The following is a 19325-nucleotide window of genomic DNA, read 5'->3' as shown; positions in this document are numbered from 1 at the left end:
TCTCCACCATCCTATATAAATATATTTACATATGTACATGCCTGTATTTAGACCTCTATAAATGTCCTTTGCCTCCTAGTTTTTTCCTCTATTTTGTTTTACTTTCCTCTTGTCCCACTATCATATTCAGCCTTCATTTGTGTTTCAGTAATTCCTCTCTGTTACATTGCCCTTGCTGAATCCCTACCAGTCTTCTCACATCCTTCTTGCCACTAATTTTGGATCAGTTTTTGCTCCCTTGTCTCTGGGTTGGTCAACACCACCTCCTTACCCCCACCTACCGCATCGGTCCATTGTTTTCTCCTCCAGATTGTTCATCCAGTCTATCTTATCTAGATAGATCTGCAGAGATAAGAATATGCACCAAAAACAAGGCATAGCAAGACAAAGTGATAAAAGAGAACACAACGATGACAACAAAATAGAAAATCAATGACCCAGAAAAGAATACATTTTTAAAAAAAGAAAAAGAAAAAGTTTTAAAAGAAAGAAAAACCTATAAATAGATCAACGTCTGATTTTTTGACCTCTAGGCATGCCCTCCAGTCAAGTCCATGGGGTGCCACGCTCTGGCCCGAGTCTATCCTTTGCACTCCCTCAGGAGCTCCCTGCTCTGCTGCAAGCTTTTAATGTTTTGCCTCGATGTCTCAGGGTCCGTCTCGGTCAATCCCTGCACTGAGTCTCCAGTGTTGTCCCATGTAGGGCCATGGGCCAGCGAGGGACGTCGTGTCTCACGGTGGGATCAGCCATATGGTCCACTCTGTGCATTAGGTGTTTGGAGCAGGGATATCGTCCTCCAGGTCTGGTGGGATAGACTCAAAGTGAAATTTTATCTCTTGTGAAATTATTAGAATTTTCTTCAGCTTCAACCTGAAATTATCCATTCACGACCTTATGGTAGACTTTACTTTGAGAAGGTCTTCCTGGGTCATATTTTGAGTGCCTCCTGGGCTGAGGGGCTCAACTTCTGGCACCATCTCTGACAGTGTACTGCTTCTCGTCACTAGGCCTTCAGTCTCTGACAATGTTTGATGTTGTGCATAACATTTCCAGTGGCTAATTCCTCTGCGGTTAAAGGCCAATTCTTTCTTCATAGCTTGTTCTCAGTCTGGAAGCTCTGCTGAAACCTGTTCACTTTGGGTGACCCTGCTGGCATTTGAAATACCAGTGACCTAGCTTCCAGCAACACACAAGCCGCCACAGTATGACAAATTTACAGACAAGCGGTGGTCAGAAAAAAAGTTTCTAATAATCAGTCATGAGAACTTGCCTGAGATGAACACTCACCTTACTTTCCCAATAAAAGAGCTCAGCTCTTTGCACTTGGGTCATAGCTTTCCCCTCTCTCTGGCAGTTAGTGATCTGCTACCACTGATTGTGGTGTCAATCAGCCCTTTCTCCAAGGACATCCATTTTTATGGGGTAGATGCCAGTCATAAGAGCCTTTTCCTTTATCTTCTTGTGCTAAGAAAAGTTGAAGGCCTAGTAAGCGGTCAGAAATATATATTGCTGTTTAATTATGTCATAGAATAGAGTATCTGCCAGATTCACCATATCTAGTTTGATGTTATTGGGCAACGTTTTAACATAAATGACGACTCAAATCTCAAGGGGTCACAGGAAAGCCAGACATTGTCATCGAAGACAAGTCAGAGTTCCCTCCTTTTATAGGAATTTGAAGAGGTTGCTCAAATTGAATCATTATCATTCTTGTTTTTGTTCCCCAAATGTCATATTGGCACATAATTCACATATCACACAATTGAACAGTTTAATCATTCAATCACATCAAGGGGGATTATCCAATAACTACCACATCTATCTTAGAGCCCCCATGGTTCTAGCTCCTTTAAACTGAATTGTACAACCACGATCGGTTCTAATGCTCCCTCCAGCCTTCATTGTTTACTCCTGAAATCCCCTTTCCCCCCTATCACTCTCCCCCACCTGAATTCCCTGTAGCACCTTGTATCAGTTATATCATTATACATCCGTTCCTCCTGTGCTTCACAGCTGGGAATCCCAACAGAAAACAATGAGAGACAAAACGCTCTAAGGTGGTAAGGATAAGATCATATTAGTATAAAGGCAAAAATACAAATGATGCGTAAGAGTGAGAAGACCCCCACTAACCTTCAAAAAGTCATGGAAGAAATTTCTGTCATGGGACAACTAAGAGATCCTTACACCTAGTACAAATTCAGGTCATGTCTGTAGGGAGGACAACTGACTTGGTACCAAGTTCGATCCAGCAAAATCAACCTACCCCTCCTGTAGTGTTAAACTGGCTTCCTATATGGTAGGGAATTAAGGGTAGTTTCCCAGTTACTGGCTTCTGCTCTAGCAGCCTGTGGGAAAGCCTAATTCAGAGGTAGAGAACTACAGTAATGTCTAGTCCCCTCCACAGGTGTACCCAGCTCTTTTCGGAAATTCTCTCTGAGTACTCACCAGTGGGTGGGGCCAGACTGGGCATCCCTGACTTGGAGCCATGTTGCATATAAGCAAGCAGCTGGGGCTTCCTTCTACCTTGCATAACTGTGATCTTGCTATAGTATGTAAATCACATGACAGGAACACAACACAGTGGCCATTCTGCCTCCCGAACTCCTATCTTCTTCTCCTCCTCCTTTCACAAAAGAATTATATTTTACTGTAATTTTTGCTCCTCAACTTTTTAGAAAACTGCCATTAAAGTTTATTCTCTCTTTTTCCCCCAGGTAAAGTGTTAGTTTTACCTGGAAAAACAAAAACAAACTACATAATTCATATGAGTGAGATCTTGATGTAGGGTAGCAACTGCAGAAGGGGGAAATTAGATAGGATCTGGATATTTTGAGAGCTAGAAATAGCATTCTTGCAGATGTAGGAGGGTGAGAGAAGAGGAGGATTACAGGATGGCTACCAGGTTTTAGCATCAGCCACTGGGAGGATGTTATTGCCAAACTGAGATGAAGATGGCGTGGGAAGTAAGGCTGGGAGCAGAGCAGGAAAAATCAACTCCATTTATGAAATAGGACAGAGATGCCAATTAGATAATTAATAGGCATCTAATGTAATCATGAGGATCCCTGGTGGTAAAATGGTTACACACTGGGCTTCTAACCGCAAGGTTGGCAGTTTGAAACCGCCAGCCATTCCACAAGAGAAAGATGGAACTTTCTACTCCTGTAAAGAGTTACTCAGGGGGCAGTTCTACTCTGCCCTATAAGGGTCCTTGTGAGTCAGAATCAACTCAATGGCAGTGCATACGGTTTTCAGTTTAGCATAAGCATTTGCACAAAGGAGTTTATAACTCAAGGGAGAGGCCTGGATGGACATATAACTGTTGGCGTCAGCTATGAGAAGGTGGTGAACGTGTAGACCCTATAATGCTTTACACGTGTGTGATTGTTATCCTGTATGGCCCTAGCTAAACATATCCTTGGTCAAAGTAAGTCCTCTCTGAAGTGAGTCCAGGCGTATAGAATTAGATCTAGAACTGTACAAGGGAATAACTCGGAGAAGGGAGTGGGCTGCATGAACTCTCTCCCACCCTCCCTCAGGGCTGCTGGGTTCACTCAGGCTCTAGCGCCAGTCAGGAAGCATCGTCCTCCAGGCATACTGCCAATGCCATTAATCATGCTAATATCTATAAATAAAGTGTAATAAACAGTTCCTTTAACAGTGCATGCTAATTATTAGTAGGATCTGTCACTGAAACAGGGTGTTTTTGCCAATTTTGTCATGTCTAGGGTGAGTATCATAAATACAATTTAAATTTTTGAGAAACCAGAACAATCATCAACTCATTAACAGCTTCCGTGTTACAGGTGGGCCAGGTTTGGGTCATTAATGCCATCATTATAGGTGAGACTTAGGACATTCAGAGAAATATTGCAACAAGGATTTCCTCTGCACTTGCTCAGTCACAGGTTCCTTGCTGCTGTGCCTCACAAGGGCAATCTGTCATTTGATTTCTTGAGTGCTGCTTCCATGAGCATTGCTTGTGGAACTAAAGAGGAAATTCTTGACAACTTCAACCTTTTCTCTAGTTGGTCCAGTTGTGAGGATTTTGGTTTTCTTTACATTGAGTTGTCATCCCTACCAAAGGCTGGTCGTCATCAGCAAATGCTTCAAGTCATTCCCACTGTCATCAAGCAAGTTCGTGTCGTCTGCAAGTCCAGGTTGTTCCTCCAATCCTGATGCTGTGTTCTTCTTCATAAAATTTAGCTTCTCTGATTATTTGCTCAGGACAAAGAATGAATAAGTATGATGAAAGGATATAACCCCGACACACACCTTTTCTGGTTTTAAACCATATAGTATTCCCTTGACTGTTCATACCACAGCCTCTTGATCCATGTACAGGTTCTACATGAGGACAACGAAGTGTGTTCTAGGATATCCATTCTTCTCAATGCTATCCATAATTTGTTATGATCCACACAGTTGAATACTTTTGTATAGTCAGTCAAACACTAGCAAATATCTTTCTGGCATTCTCACATACACATACACATACAGGCATACATGTACTATGTATATGTACATGCATGTGTGTATACGTACACACACGCACATATATGGTCCATACACATACATAAACGATACATACATATATACATATCATATATATGTAAAAAACAATTGCCATCCAAGCTCATGAGTACTCCATGTAAGTCTGAGTTGACCTGTGCTTTAGAGGGTTTTCTGTGACCGATTCCTCAGAAGTATGATTCCAGGCCTTTCTTCTGAAGCACTTCTGATAGACTCAAACCTCCAACTCTTCACTTAGCAACTAAACGTATTCATCATTTGGACCACCCAAAGAGTCTCTCATATTATGAGAAAGGGGATTATTTTTCTTTTCTTGAGATCTTCTGTATTTTTATTTTATCACCATTTATTAAATACATAACTTGGGAAATTTTCAAAGAGATTTCTTTTTAAAGCACTTTAAAAACACACCAAGCATTTGAAAAACTATCAAGTATTTCCTCTTTGAGAAATACATCTCAATTTGTTGTTTATTTAGCCCTCGTTCGCATTCTGAATATATCACCCTAGTCTGAGATTTAACTATTTTTCTTTTAGCTCATGATTTAACAGCCACATACTTAAAAAATTTGTGAGTAGTGCTCATGTGGGGAGGGGGAAAAGGACAGGCTTAGCACAAAGGTAATCCAACACACCATATTTAATTATGTGCAGGGCCTGGACTCTTATTTGTTTTTATATTCCAAACCCTACATAGCACTTACATATTGAGGACTCTTAGCAAATATATGCAGAAAGAATTCATGATTTGAAGCTGTATAGTCAGGATTTTGATTACCTCTTCATTGACTTTGTCAGACCAAGTTTTCTAGGCAGCATGAGGGGAGAGGAAATGAAAGTAACACCCCTGCCCTTGTGTCCCCCTCCAGCAACACCCCTTCACCACACTCCACCCAGGCTTCTTGAGGTCAGGGCTCCAGGAACCTGGAGAGCCTGTCCTGCAAGGTGAGGTGATTTATACAAGATACAAGGCAAGGGATACATGAAGACACAGAGCAATCCATCTACCTTAGAGACCAAATAGATTTCCCTTTGCCTCATCCTCCTGTGGAAGCAGTCAAGGCAGGGAGGTTGGGCAAGGTGACCTTCCAGAGCTGAATCTGTGCTTGTAAAAATAGAAGCCTCCTTAGAGCATTGAGAAGGGGCGGGGAGGCTGTGGATGTTGAGGGCAAAAACCTGACTCCCAGAGCATTGTCTGTATGAAACTATATTAATTAGACACACGCACCCAGTTCGATAACCTCAGGTGTCTCTCAGAAATTGAAACGAAATGAACTGCCTCCCCCCTCCTTTTTTGCTTACACTGTCCCTGGGCTAAAACAGAAAGAAAATGTGTCTTCTGACCTATTTGAGTGGCTGGAAAGGGCCTTAGGCAATGTCTTCCTCTGCGGAGGGAAAATGGGGTTCCTTAGAGGCACACTGAAGGAAGGCCAGAGCTGTGGCCAACTGGGAGCCCAAGGGGCCCTTACAGAGGAGCACCTGCCGGTCTGAGTCTCTTCCCTTCTCCCTGTGAGACTGTGGGGTGACAGTGGGGGGACTCTGTCCATGGCTAGGTGGGATCAGGCAAGGGTCCAGGTGTGGCAGGTGTGTTCTCAGCTTGTGCAGGCCCTTCTACACAGTTGTCTCCGTGAGGGCTACGTGCTTCCAGGTCCGGTGGAGACGGGTGCTGCTCTGCACAAATGGTGTGTGACCAGGTGCTGTGAAGGGCTCTGGGGGCGAGAGTCGGTATACTAGAATATGCCGAGGTATTGTAGGAAATTTGAGGGGACTGTAGGTGTTGGAGTAATAAAAAAATAATAATAACTAAAGCTTATATAGGGTGTATTTAAGCAATTAATCTGTATGCATAAGGTAGCAGCAGTTTGAAATCACCAGCTTGCTCTGTGGGAGAAAGACGAGGATTTCTACTCCTGTAAAGAGTTACAGTCTCAGAGACTCACAGGGACAGCACCCTGTCCTGTAGCCTTGCTGTGAGACAGAATTGGCTCCATGGTAGTGAGCTACTCTGTACGCATGCAGGGAGACCTCGGTCTAAGACGAACAGGAAAGGTAGTTCCAATGGGGTTTAAAGGGGAATAGAACAAAAAATTCACCATTGGCTGACCATGGACACGATAGATTTGAATGGTGCTCCTGCTCCCTCCCTAAGGGCAGCTCTTACCAGTGGCCTGGCAAGGCTCCACTCATTTATACCAATCCCCAGGTATTGTCTCAAGGTTTTAAGTAATAAAGGCGCCTTCTTTACTCAGAAACTATTAGGGTTTTAAAGTTAGCTCTTAGGAAACAAGGGGGAGAAAACCACATACTTTGGCTAAATTTACATTACTTTGAGCAACTTTATGCTCAGTAGATGTATTGTCACACAGGAACATTTCTGTGCTTGAATGGCCATTGTATCTCCAATATTTCTATTTATCTGTTCTTGGGTATATTCTACCATGTAAGTAAAGGTTTAAAATCAGAAAAGAAGTGTATCAGGGTTGTATCCTTTCACCATACTTATTCAGTCTGCATTGCAAGAAAATAATCCAAGAAACTGGACTATTTGGAGAAGAGTGTAGCACCAGGATAGGAAGAAGTCCCATGAATAACCTTTGATATGCAAATGACACAACCCTTGCTATGTAAAGCAAAGACAGGAAATGCTTACTACTGATGAGGACCAAAGACTACAGCCTTCAGTGTGGCTTACACCTCAAGCGAAAGAATCCTCACAACCGGACCAATAACCAACATCCTGATAAGGAGAGAGAAGACCTTGAACTTGTCAAGGATTTCATTTGACTGGATCCGCAATAATGCCATAGACACAGCAGCCCGGACATCAAACCAAGTATTGCATTGGGAGGGCTGCTGCAAACCACCTCTTTAGTGCCACACAAAGAGGAAATGTGTAACTTTGACCACTAAGGTAGCCCCGATTCAAGCCCTTTATAATTGCCTCGTGCAAGAGCTAGACAATGAATAGGGAAGATTGGAGAAGAATTGATACATTTGAATAATGGTGTTAGCAAAGATTATTGAATGTGCTAAGAACCGCCAGGAGATAAAACAGGACTCGCCTAAGACCACTGGCCCAGGGAATTCATAGGCTCACCGCAATAGGGAAGGATACACACACAGCTGATCTGAAAATCGACGAATGGGATTCAATAAGAATAAAACACCTGTGCACCTCGAAAGACTTCACCAAGGCAGTAACAAGGCAACCTACAGACCGGGAGAGGATTTTCAGTAATGACACATCAGACAAAGGGCTTATTACTAAAATCTTAACCCCCTCATGGCCTGAAAAAAGAGGAAAACAGTTAACCCCCTAAGGAAGTGGGCAAAAGAACTGAAAAGAACTTTCACTAGGGAGGAGACCCGTATGGCCAACAAACACATAAGAAAGTGTTCCAGTTCATTAGCCATAAGAGAAACGCAAATTAAAACAACCATGAGATACCATCTAACACCCCTGAGGTTAGCCCAGATCAGAAAAATCAGAGCCCAACAAATGTTGGAGGGGGTGTGGTGAAATAGGAACCCTCCTCCACTGCTGCTGGTCTTGTAGATTTGTACAGCCACTGTGGAAAGCGATCTGTTGATACTTAAAGAAAATGGAAATTGATCTACCTTATGACCCAGTCATCTCTTACTGGGCTGATACCCAGAGGAAGTAAGAAACAATACACGACCAGTCATCTGTGCTCCAATGTTGATTGTGGCTCAATTCACAATCACAAAGAGTTGGAAACTACCTAAATTTCCATCGATAGACAAGTAGGTTTCTTAGAAAACTCTGGCACACACACACAACGGAGTACTACGCAGCACTAAAAAGCACAGACGATCACACAAAACACGTCGTTTCATGGGAAGAGTTGGAAGGAATGATGTTAAGCGGGGTAAGCCAATCTCAAAATGACAAGGATAACATGAGTCCCCTGAGGGAAGTACAATCAGCACAGCAGGAAGAGAAGAAAAGACACTTATCTCACAATACACGGGTGAAGCATAGGCAGTGGGGGGGGAGGTCAGACCAAACCCAGGGAGGTACATGTGAATCCAACATAAAGAAGGGGGAAGGGAGAGGGAGAATAGTGGTTGGGAGAACCTGAGATGAAGACATGGGGGGAACAGAATTGGAGCGTGCATACAGACGCCATCATGGCGCACCAAACCAGGAGGGCAACGTAACACGTGGAGGAATGCATGAAAAGACCGGACTACAGGCCGGTCCCAACCAGAACCGGCCCGACCCCACCCTGGAAGTGTGTGCCACAGAGAAGGATGCTAGACCTTCTGGTGGGGGAAAGACCCCACCTACCATGCCCAGATGGAAGCAAACCAAGAAGGACAAAGAGAAAGGGGCAGTCGGCCGGGACTCCATATGGGCACACCAAGCCCGGAGGATGAGGTCCCTGCATGGAGCTCCTGGGGCACAGAGAGGACTGCCAACAACTCAAGACATGTTGTCCCCTGACTGGAGCACATGGAGACAGGGGGCAATAATGGGGACACACGGCAGGGAGACAGTGGGGGGATGGAGCATAACAGATCAGCAATTGGAGTAAAGCTGAGCCACAGAGCCCCTGAGGAGCCGGAAGAATGGGGAGGAGGGGCAGCCCCCAGACCTCCCACAGGACCAGGGAGAGGGTCTCATGGGGACGAGCAAACAGACCTAGATCTATGTATGGGGTGTTGTTTTTTTTTTGGGGGGGGTCCCTTTTTCTTTCTATATTTTTTTCTCTTGTCTTTCCTTTTCTTTCTTTAACTGTATGTTTTCTTATTGCTCGGAGTAGGACATGGATGGTTTGCCTAATTATATGGGTTGGACCATGGGAGGAAACCCCAGGGAGAAGGCAATTGGGCCAATGGCCCCGAAAGGTAGAGGGGGAAGAAAGTAGGTGGGGAGAAGGGTGGGGTGAGTGGAAGGCATCACGGACAGGGGAACAACTAGAGAAGTGGAACCAGCATCTAGGAGAGGGTAGAGATCCTGTGAGGATTAGAACAACACCAAGCTGGTGGAGAGGAAGCACTGAGAGGTGGAAGAAGGGGGAGAGTGATGGTGGGGCGGGAGGAGGCAAAGGACACAGAGGCAAGCTCTAGGAAGCAAAGGCATACATATGGAGATTAACAGAGGTGTGCACTTATGTAAATACATTAATCCATAATGACAGTGGTATTGGCCTTTGTACATATATTTATAAGGCAATACCCTGAAGTTGCAGATGGACTTTGGCCTTGGCTCATACCTTCTCTCAATACAGGAACATTCGGTTCTAACAAATTGGCATTCAGTGATACCTGCCCATCCTACCCCACCTACACTATTGCTGAAGACAAAATGGATGCATAAACAGATGTGGGGAAGACAGAGCATGGTGCCCGACTATTAAGAGATACAGTGTCTGGGGTCTTAAAGGCTTGAAGTTAAACAAGCGGCCATCCAACAATGAAGCAACAAGCCAACATGGAAGAAGCACACCAGCCAGTGTGATCATGAGGTGTCATTGAGACCAGGCAATGGGCATCAGAAGACTCACAACAAACAGTAAACAAACAAAAATGCATTGGTGAGAATGGAGGTGGTTGGGCCAAAGCCCATTTATGGCCAATGGAACATCCCCCCACAGAGGGGTCGCAGGGAGGGGTTGAGTCAATCAGGGTGCAGTAGAGCACTAATGGGTCACACAATAGATCTCTGATCCCTTGAGGCATCCTCACCCCACCCCCTGCTATCAATGACCCCAGTGCCGCTTCCCAATCTAGACTAGACGGGAGCATGTACATAGGTATAGGCAAGAGATAAAACTCACAACACATGGAACCCAGGAACAGGAATGGGACTATTGATAACAAAAGGGTAAGGGGAAGAGGTGGAGAGGGAGGGGGCCACTGATCGCAATGAAAGGCACATAACCACACACCCCCATCCAGGGGGAAGAACAACAGAAACCAGAGGGAAGGGAGACAGCGGTCGGTGTGAGATTTGAAAATAATTTACAATCTTATCAGGGGCCACGAGGGGTGGGAGGTGGGGAGGAGGGAGGGAAAAAAGAGGAGCTGGTCCTGAGGGCTCAATGGAAAGTAAATGTCTGGAAAAGAACGATGGATTATATGTACAAATATGTTGGATACAATTGATGTATGAATTGTAATAAGAGTTGTCCAGAGCCCCCAATAAGATGATTATGTAAAAAAAAGAACAAAAACAAACCTGTCTTAGAAGAGGTACAGCCAAAATATTCCTTAGAATTAAGAGTGAAGATGTTGAAACGTTGTCTTGAGTACATTGGCCACGTTATGAGGTAGGAACAGTTCCTGAAGGACCAAGTCGAGAGGGTCAGGGGAAAGAGAAGGACCCTCGCTGAAGTGGACAGACCAGTGCTGCAGCAGTGGGCTGAAACAAAGGCAAGGTTAGTTAGAAGGAGGATGCCGCCATGTTTCGTGGTGGTCTCGTACATGGTTTCTGAGTTAGTTAATTGTGCCAGCCTGGCCAATAATCACATGTGGGGCTAATTGAAAGGCGGAGGGATAAATGGGTGGTGAGACTCGCCTTTCTAGTTCTCAGGTCTCTTGTTTTGTGATGGTTGCACCGGGTGCAGCTGCCTTAGCAGTTCCCTGCTTCAGCTTGCAAGATTGACTTCCTACAAGACATCCCCAAGGAGAAGCCACATGGACCTATCCCAATGCAGCCCTGGGTGCTGGAGCAGCCGTGTGGAGACCCCTGCTAGTGCTGAGATGCTTGTTCGTTCACTGACTCAGCTTTCCTCCTGCAGTCGGCATCATTGCCTCTGTTTTGTGAGGTGGAGAACTTTGTGGACTGGTGTTGGGTTAATAGGTTAATGTTGGACTTGTGGGCTTGGGCAGCATTGGGTTGGGATGTTTTCGTGATGCACACTTTCTTTACATAAAACTCTCTCTTATACATGAGTCGCTGTGGATTTGTTTCTCCAAAGTACCCAGACTGATACAGTTTCACTCTGAGTCAACCAGCTCAGTGACACCTAACGAGCAAGTCGCTTGTGTGAACTTTCCCCTGGCCTCAGAGGACTCTGTCCAACTAGTCCTCAGTTTCCCTCTTTCACAAGGGGCCTATGTGGGGGCTGTCGATGGGGACATACGCATACGGAGGTCTGTGTAAGGTGCCACGGTGGACATGTTTGGGGCCGGTGGTGGAGGTTGAGGTGGGGGGAAGGGCTCTGTGGCAGTGCTGTGTGAGAACTGTGGTCAAATTCCAGGGTTGTCCTGACTAACATGACAACCCTGTGTTCCAGAGGACAGTGCCCCCTTGGGTTTTCTTGAAGGAAGCAGTGTACTAGCCCTTTGTTTCACAGAGCTGCTGGCTGGGCTCAAACCAACAACTTTTAGGTTAACATCTCATTACAGACTGCTTGGGCACACGGACACGTCGTGTGTGGGAGTTCGTATGGATCTCTGTGAAAGGCTGCCCACCACACGAGCCTGTGTGTTTGTAGATCGGGGGTGGCCTGTATATAGCTCTGTCCTAGAGGCTGGATGTGGGTTGTATGCAAGGGTCAGAGTGGATCCCCATGAGGGACTTTATGGGGGCTGTTAAGGCTGTGCTGGGTCCTCTGCACTGGGATTTTGATATGGGGGAAGTGCACACTGGGAAGGGGTTCATGAGGCTGCCTGGGCTGGATGGATAGTGGCAGAAGCCCAGGATCTCATCTTCAGCTTTGCCGTTTAAAGATAGACTGCGCTTCCTTAAGGTGACAGAACAAAACAAAGTGAAACAAACACTTAACTGCCATTGAGTCAGTTCTGATATGGGAACACTTATCGGACAGACTTGAACTACCCATAGAGTTTTCAGGCCTGTGAATATGGAAGCAGACTGCCTCATCTTTCTCCCATGGGGTGACTGGTGGGTTAGAACCGGCAGCCTCTCAGCAGCTGAGCAGTAGCCACCATACCACCAGCACTCTTTCTTCAGAAAATGCAGGGCTTTCTTCTTTTCCGTGTGGTTGAGAAGGGAGAGACTCTGAGGATTCAGGAGATGAGCAGAGGGTGCAGGGGGTCTCCCTAGTGCTGCTCTGTGGCTGATCCTCGTGCATATCAGGCTGAAGGCACTGTCTAACTTTTCCATTTGGGCTTCCTCAACAGGACAATGTGGATCTCGGAGAGCTGATGTTTTCCCTCTGCTATCTTCCCACGGCGGGCAGGCTGACTATTACCGTTATAAAAGCAAGGAATTTGAAGGCAATGGACATAACTGGAGCATCAGGTGAGTCTGGAAGTGCCACCTTCTTCAGAAGCGCTCTAGTAGCATAGTGGGGTGCTTGTGTGGTGGCTAACTAAAAAGTCAGGACTTTGAATCCGCCGGTCGCTCTCTGGGAGAACGATGAGGCTTTCTGCTCCTGTAAGGATTTAAAACCTTAGAAACCCAAAGGAGCAGTTCTGCAGGGTCTCTGTGAGTTGGGACTGATGGCAGTAAGAATTGAGACATCTGATTCTGAACCTCATGAAGTGTCTGGTATGATAGTAAAGTGCTTGGTCCTCTGGAGCCAAATCTCTGGATATTCTCCCAGCCCTACCACCTGACACCGGTGTGACTTTGGGCAAATTACTTCACCTTTCTGATTCCCCATCCGTGAAAGGAGAATAATAATAGTATCTGGCTCACTGGGTTGTTGTAAGAGTAATAAAACCAATAAGAAGAGCTGTTTGGGAGTGCTAAATGCTACATAGCATTGGCTGTCATTGCTACTATTATTCTTTCATAGATCTTCTTCTGGTAAAGCCAGAGAACTGTGAGCTAGACCTACACTTTTGTACATACTAACATCCCTTATCTCCTGAAGTCTTCCCTCAGCTAGAAGCAGCCACCCGCCTGGTCCGATTGAAGATTGAAGGCAATGTACAATTAAATTCTAAGTTCTAACAAAACTTAGCTGCCCATTCCCTGCCCCAGCATACACACAAGAAATGCCCTAATTTGCATCTCCAACTATATAAACCACCTCTCCAGTGATATGTCTGAGAACCCCTCGGATGTACAGTTGAGTTCAGGCAAAAGACTTCATTAGTCTCGTTGAGGTCAGGCAGGAGATGGATGTCTGCAGACTCACAGACAGGATGGTCTGGGCTGTACAGAGGATTTTGTGGTCAGAGAGGCTTTAGGGTGTCGCAAGAATGGATACCTTTTTTGCTTCCATTGGGCTACTCTGGGTGGTGGAAGGGGCAGTTTAGTATTCTGATCCCTGAGCAAAGCAGACGTTTTCTGTCATACAGGGCCCCAGAACACCGGTACACTGTCTCGCAGTCATGGACATCAAAGGCCTTCAGCGGCAGTGTCTTCCACTTCCTACATGCTAGTGTTTTCCCAGCCAGAGAAAAGACGTGCATGACCCCCTTGGCCTTTAATTCTCCCTCCGGAGCAGTGGTGTTGGAGTCCGGGCAGCACACGGCCAGGCAGGTGGAGAGAGAAGTCTCCACTGAGCAGGAGGATAGTGGGGAAAACAGTGCGGTCAGCAGAGCCCTCCTGGAGCAGAGGCCAGCCCTGTCACGTCCGAGTCGCGGCATCCTCCAAGGCCAAGCCTGTTCGCTTTCGCTCTCTGACTGCCAGTTGCACTCGGGTTGGAAGCTGTACTCATTTACTCTTAGGCGTCCTCCCAGCCATCAAAGAATCACACGTGCCCCTTTCCTAAATGCCCCATTTGGAGGGCTGAGATTGCCTGGAGGGGCCCCGAGCTGGGGCCCTGCAGCCTGTTGGCCATGCCTATCTGTTTCTTCCTATTGCAGCCAGACAGGTTTTGATTTCTAGCTGTACTGTTGCCTGATTGGGCAACAGCTATTTGCACGCTGCTTTTAAATGCCATACTTCCAGAGTAGATACTGGCCTGTGCTTTTTCTTGAATGAACAAATCCTCTTTGCCTCTAGTCACTGCCCAAGCACGTCCTTAATAAAAACTCCTCAACTCCAGTCCACGGGCAGGTAAAGGAATTTGCCCTCTTGTGTTGTTTTCCTGTGCCGTGGAGTTGATTCTGACTCGTGGTGACCCTGTAGGACAGCATAGACCTGACCCACGGGGTTTCCTAGGCTGACATTGTTGAGGCAGACTGCCACATCTTTCACCCGAGGAGGGGCTAGTGAGTTTGAACCTCCAACGTTTCAGATAGCAACTGTGCTACCGGGATGGCTCTGTAGAATTCAGCTTCCAGGTTTACATCTGCATTGTTCTCACGGTACCCCTCCAGATCCCTACGTGAAAGTCTCACTGATGTGTGATGGCAGACGGCTGAAGAAGAGGAAAACATCCACCAAGAGAAACACGCTGAATCCTGTTTACAATGAAGCCATAGTCTTTGACGTCCCTCCTGAGAACATTGACCAAATCCATCTGTCCATAGCTGTCATGGACTACGACCGGTGAGATTCCCACCGCTCTTTCTTAATACAAGTCAGCGGGGCCCAGAGGGGGAAGGGCAGAGGGGTGTGCAGGCTACAGCTTCTAACCAGTGTCCGAGGCTGCAGGAGAGGCGCCCCATGAGGAATGTGCCAAAAGTAGATTTCTAAGAAGTCACTGTTTTCGGGACCACACTGCAGAGTCTGACTATCCAAGTACCTCTCTGTTCTTCCGCTCCTTCCCTCCCTGTTTTCCTTTCTTTCTCCTTCTCCATCACCTGTGACCCCACGCTCCACCTTTCACTCTTTGTACACCTCCCAGAACCCCAGCCTGACCTGTGGCCCCACCGGTCTTATCTTCTTCTCCCAGGCAATCCTGCCTGTCCTTCATTGGAAAGATTCCACTCAAAACAGCAGAATGATTACTTTAGCTCAACCATCAACATTTTTAAATTCATAACTCCTGCCTAAGTGTTTAATAAAGATCATTTCCATCCACTTAAGTCTGAAAGCAAACACAGAAATGTTCTCTTGGAAATTCTAGAATCAGTATGGATGGCAGGGTGCATTAAAATGTATAAGATGCCCGACTTTTTAATTAATACAGCACAGAAGAGATATTTATAGCCTGCATTGTAGCCAATTGTGTATTTAAAGGATAGATTTGAAAAACAGTCATTTTAATATGCAACAGAAGTACCAACGGGGAATTATACATGTTAAACCAGTCATTAGACTGAAATGCAAAGTCTGTTTTTAATTGGAATCCTCCCACGTGGTCTGGGCACAAAAATGAAAAATCATTCTGGCTTCTAATATGATTTTACAAATACTATTTTTAGCTCTAAAAAGATGCACCCATGTCCCTCTGAAACATTGTCATTAAGGCAACTTCAGTGCCCCAATCACTGTCTCCAGCAAATGTCTGGGTAAAACATGACCATCTTTCAGCCCAAGGAGCTTGTGGCTTGGCTCAGCTATCCACGGGGGTGACAGCCCACACTGGTCAGTAGACCTTGTCCTGTCTTTTCCAACTAGCACGCTCCATTGAGAATGCCAGGCCACAGGAGGGGACATCGCCTACCAACCATGGAAGAGTACGCCAGCATTTTTCAAGCTGTTGCCAAATTTCCCTCATCAACAAATCTGATTATGTGAGCTCTGCTTCAATCTAATTCTCAGTAAACTCATGAATCTAGCCTGGAAAAATCCATGGCAGAATTCATGGGGCTTCTGCATGTAAGGGATTTTAATGAGCAGAGAGTGAAATGTCCTTCAAGCTCCCTCCTTACACAAAAATTGAAGGAGAATAAAATCACTCATGTATACAGGAAGGAGAAAAAAAGGAAGGAAGGAAGGAAGGAAGGAAAACTGAGTCTGTGAGATGGCTTTTCGCCAAAGATCGACATAAACAGTTGGCCAAGGGAAAAGTTCCACTCGGGAAAAGTTTCAGAATATTAGTCCCTTAGGATAAAGACTCTTAAGTATCATTCTACAATTGGAAAATCATATTGGGTTAAAGAACCTAACCTAGACTTAGCAGGAAGAAGGGAGATAAGGAACTCACCACGTGCTTTCTAAAGAGAGGAGGTTCAAGAAGAGCCAGGACTCCCTCCCTCTGCTCTCTTTGTAAGCTGAAGAGTACAGGTACAAGGCTGCTTCCTGACTCATTCTCCGTTGCCTCTTATGGAAACTTGAGTATCCATTAGTGCACCAAACTCTTTCAGACAGCCCCTGTGTCCATTACACCGGAGTTGAAGGCCCAGCGGCCAGCCTAGTTTTAGAAGAACAGCATGCAGAATCTTCGTTTGCATCACAAGGTCCTTTGTTGAAGGGGTCCCTGGAAATGGTGTTATGAAAGTCAGGCTATGCTAGGACCAGACTCGGCGCTTCTTTTCTGGAACCCCAAGTACAATATTGGCTTGATTAAGCCAGTAGTTAGGGGATGAAAAAAGCCACCCCTCCCTACTTGTTTTATCAGTTTAATTGAGTGGTTTTTGTGCTTACATACCAAAACTTGAAGAAAAACCTATTGTGGACCATTTTCACAGTGTAGGTCACAATGAGATCATCGGCGTGTGTCAAGTAGGCAACGAGGCTGAGAGGCTGGGCAGAGACCATTGGAGTGAAATGCTGTCGTATCCTCGCAAGCCCATCGCACACTGGCATTCTTTGATGGAGGTAAGACCCTAATCCTGCCATGCCCCACTTGGGAAAAGAATAGATGCTTCACTGATGAAATCCAGAAGCCACCAAGTCTGTGTGTGCTCTGTGATCCACAGTATTAGAAGGATTGCCCGAGCTGTGTGTCTTAGAGCCCTGGGGACTTGCATTCAATCTGAGCTTGAGTATTGTGCTCACTGACAGCGTGGTAGGTTTGAGCATGCATCAAGGATCCCTCCCTCACTTTGCTTGTCTTTTAAAACTGTGTGCTATATAACCACCACCCCACAACCCGGGGGTGGGGCGAACAACCAAACCCGTGGGGGAAGGGAGACAGCAGTTAGTGTAAGATAGGAAAATAATAATTTATAATTTATCAAGGGGTCACGAGAGTGGGAGGATGGAAAGGAGGGAAAAAAGAGGAGCTGATACCAAGGGCTCAAATAGAAAGTAAATGTTTAGAAAATAATGATGTCAACATACGTACAAATATGCTTGATATAATTGATGTATGGATTGTTCTAAGAGCTGTAAGAGCCCCTGATAAAATGATCTGTATATAAAAAAAAACTGTGTTGTGCCCGGAGTCTATGACTGGGTTGGCTTTGGAAGTCATCTGCTGATTTCCAGGCAAGTGTTGAGAATCAAATAGTGATATACACTTGATGTCGGAAAGAAGGCTGGGCTGGGAGAAAGGAGACCTGGCTCCAGCACTCATCTGAATCTGCGCAAGTTGGTTAGAATCAGGTTCAACTTTGTGTGCTGGAACAGACAGAGCACATAACACAGGGGATGGAAATGTCCTCCTCTCTTACGTTAGAAACAAAGTAGAGGATGGCACTCAGAGGAGTTCAAGCAGCTCCCTGATCCACCAGAACCTGCATGACGGCCCCAGGCTGGCTTTATTCCTGGAGGTCTCCTCATAGTGCACCCTGGCTGCCGAGCTCTGACCATCACATGTTTTCCAGGCCAGAAACAAGGAATTGAGGGAAAAAACCCAAGGGTTTTCAGGGGGAACACACTTTTAAAAGATAATTTTTCTTTGAAGTCTCCTATGCAGTGCTACTCACATTTTACTGCACAGAACTTAACCACGTGGCCATCCCGGTCGCAGCAGAGCATGGGAGAGGCACTCTTTTTGCTGGATGGCAGTAGGCCCAACTGAAAACCAGGGATCCGTGACCAAGGGAAAAGTGGAGAGTGAGTTCTAGAAGCAGCCGGCCCTCTCAGTACCACTCATATCCTCACTCATTCACTCTCGTCCTTCATCATCTACTTTTTACCCATTCCCTCCCGGCACCCATTCATCCTCTCCTTGACTCCCCTATTTATTTACCAACTCACTCTCTTTACAATAAATTGCATTGACTGGGTAACAAACTCTAAGGGTCAAATGTCACATGAGGCACAGAAAATGCAGATGTGAATAAGAAACAGCCCCTTTTCTGAAGGAGCTATAGACAACTAGAGAAAGAACAGATGATGTGTAAAGTCACTGTTCCAGGGTGCAATCATAAGACGTAGCCTGTATATGAAATGCTTGTACATGAATGCAAAGGAAGGCAGTGTTAGCTGTGCTTAGAGAAGGCTGTCCAAGCAGCACTTCTTTCAGTAAATGAAGAAAGCTTAGCCCCTGGGAATTGGAATACCAAAACACAGGTGCCCAATGTACATGGAAGAAGCATGAATTCCAGGTGGAGACACCCCCTGGTCTCCCAGTACAGGAAGCTCTGTTCCTGCAAGGTCATTGTAAGAGGCCAAGCCCTAAAGGCCAAGCCCCATGGGGGTTCCTCTGCCCAGATAGCCAGGCAAAGCCAAGGGGACACAAGAGAGGGCGAGAAGACCCAAGGCCAGCTCTGAAGACAGACGGACAGGCTCCTTGGTTGGAGATGGTGCCAGTGGGTAAAAGCTTATAGATACACTCGAAACACCAGGGCCTCTGGGGATAGTGAAGGCGAGCCTATTGTTGTCAGGTGCTGTTGAGTTGGTTCCAACTCATAGCAACCCTGTGGACCACAGAATGAAACCCTGACCAGTCCTGTGCTGGCCTCACAAGTGTTGTTTGGCTGCAACCACTGTGTCAATCCATTTCCTCAAAGATCTTGTTTTTCACTTAGCCTTCCCTGTACCAAGCTTGATTTCCTTTTCCATGGAATCCTCTCTCCTAACAACAGGTCCAAAGTATGTGAGACGAAGTCTTACTGTCCTCACTTCTTTTTTTTTTTTTTTTGCTTTATTAAGGAGTCATATAACTCATCAGAATCCATAC

The 19325-nt window shown here is 45.8% G+C and overlaps 1 protein-coding gene across 1 annotated transcript in view; it reads left to right on the top strand.

The window, feature by feature from the left end:
* The window catches only part of SYT9 (synaptotagmin 9), a 164607-nt gene that overhangs the window by 84137 nt on the left and 61145 nt on the right, over positions 1–19325 (top strand). Inside the window, exons 3-5 of the mRNA XM_004716429.3 lie at positions 12652–12772; positions 14746–14917; positions 16945–17074. Coding sequence (XP_004716486.3) covers positions 12652–12772; positions 14746–14917; positions 16945–17074 — 423 coding nt within the window. The remainder of the gene's footprint in view (positions 1–12651; positions 12773–14745; positions 14918–16944; positions 17075–19325) is intronic.

This window comes from Echinops telfairi, unplaced genomic scaffold (assembly GCF_000313985.2).
Source record: "Echinops telfairi isolate 266 unplaced genomic scaffold, ASM31398v2 ScPeMD7_60;HRSCAF=208, whole genome shotgun sequence".
Classification (NCBI taxonomy): Eukaryota; Metazoa; Chordata; class Mammalia; order Afrosoricida; family Tenrecidae; genus Echinops; species Echinops telfairi.
The sequence above is the reverse complement of the archived record's forward strand: the minus strand, read 5'-3'. Positions and strand labels throughout refer to the sequence as shown.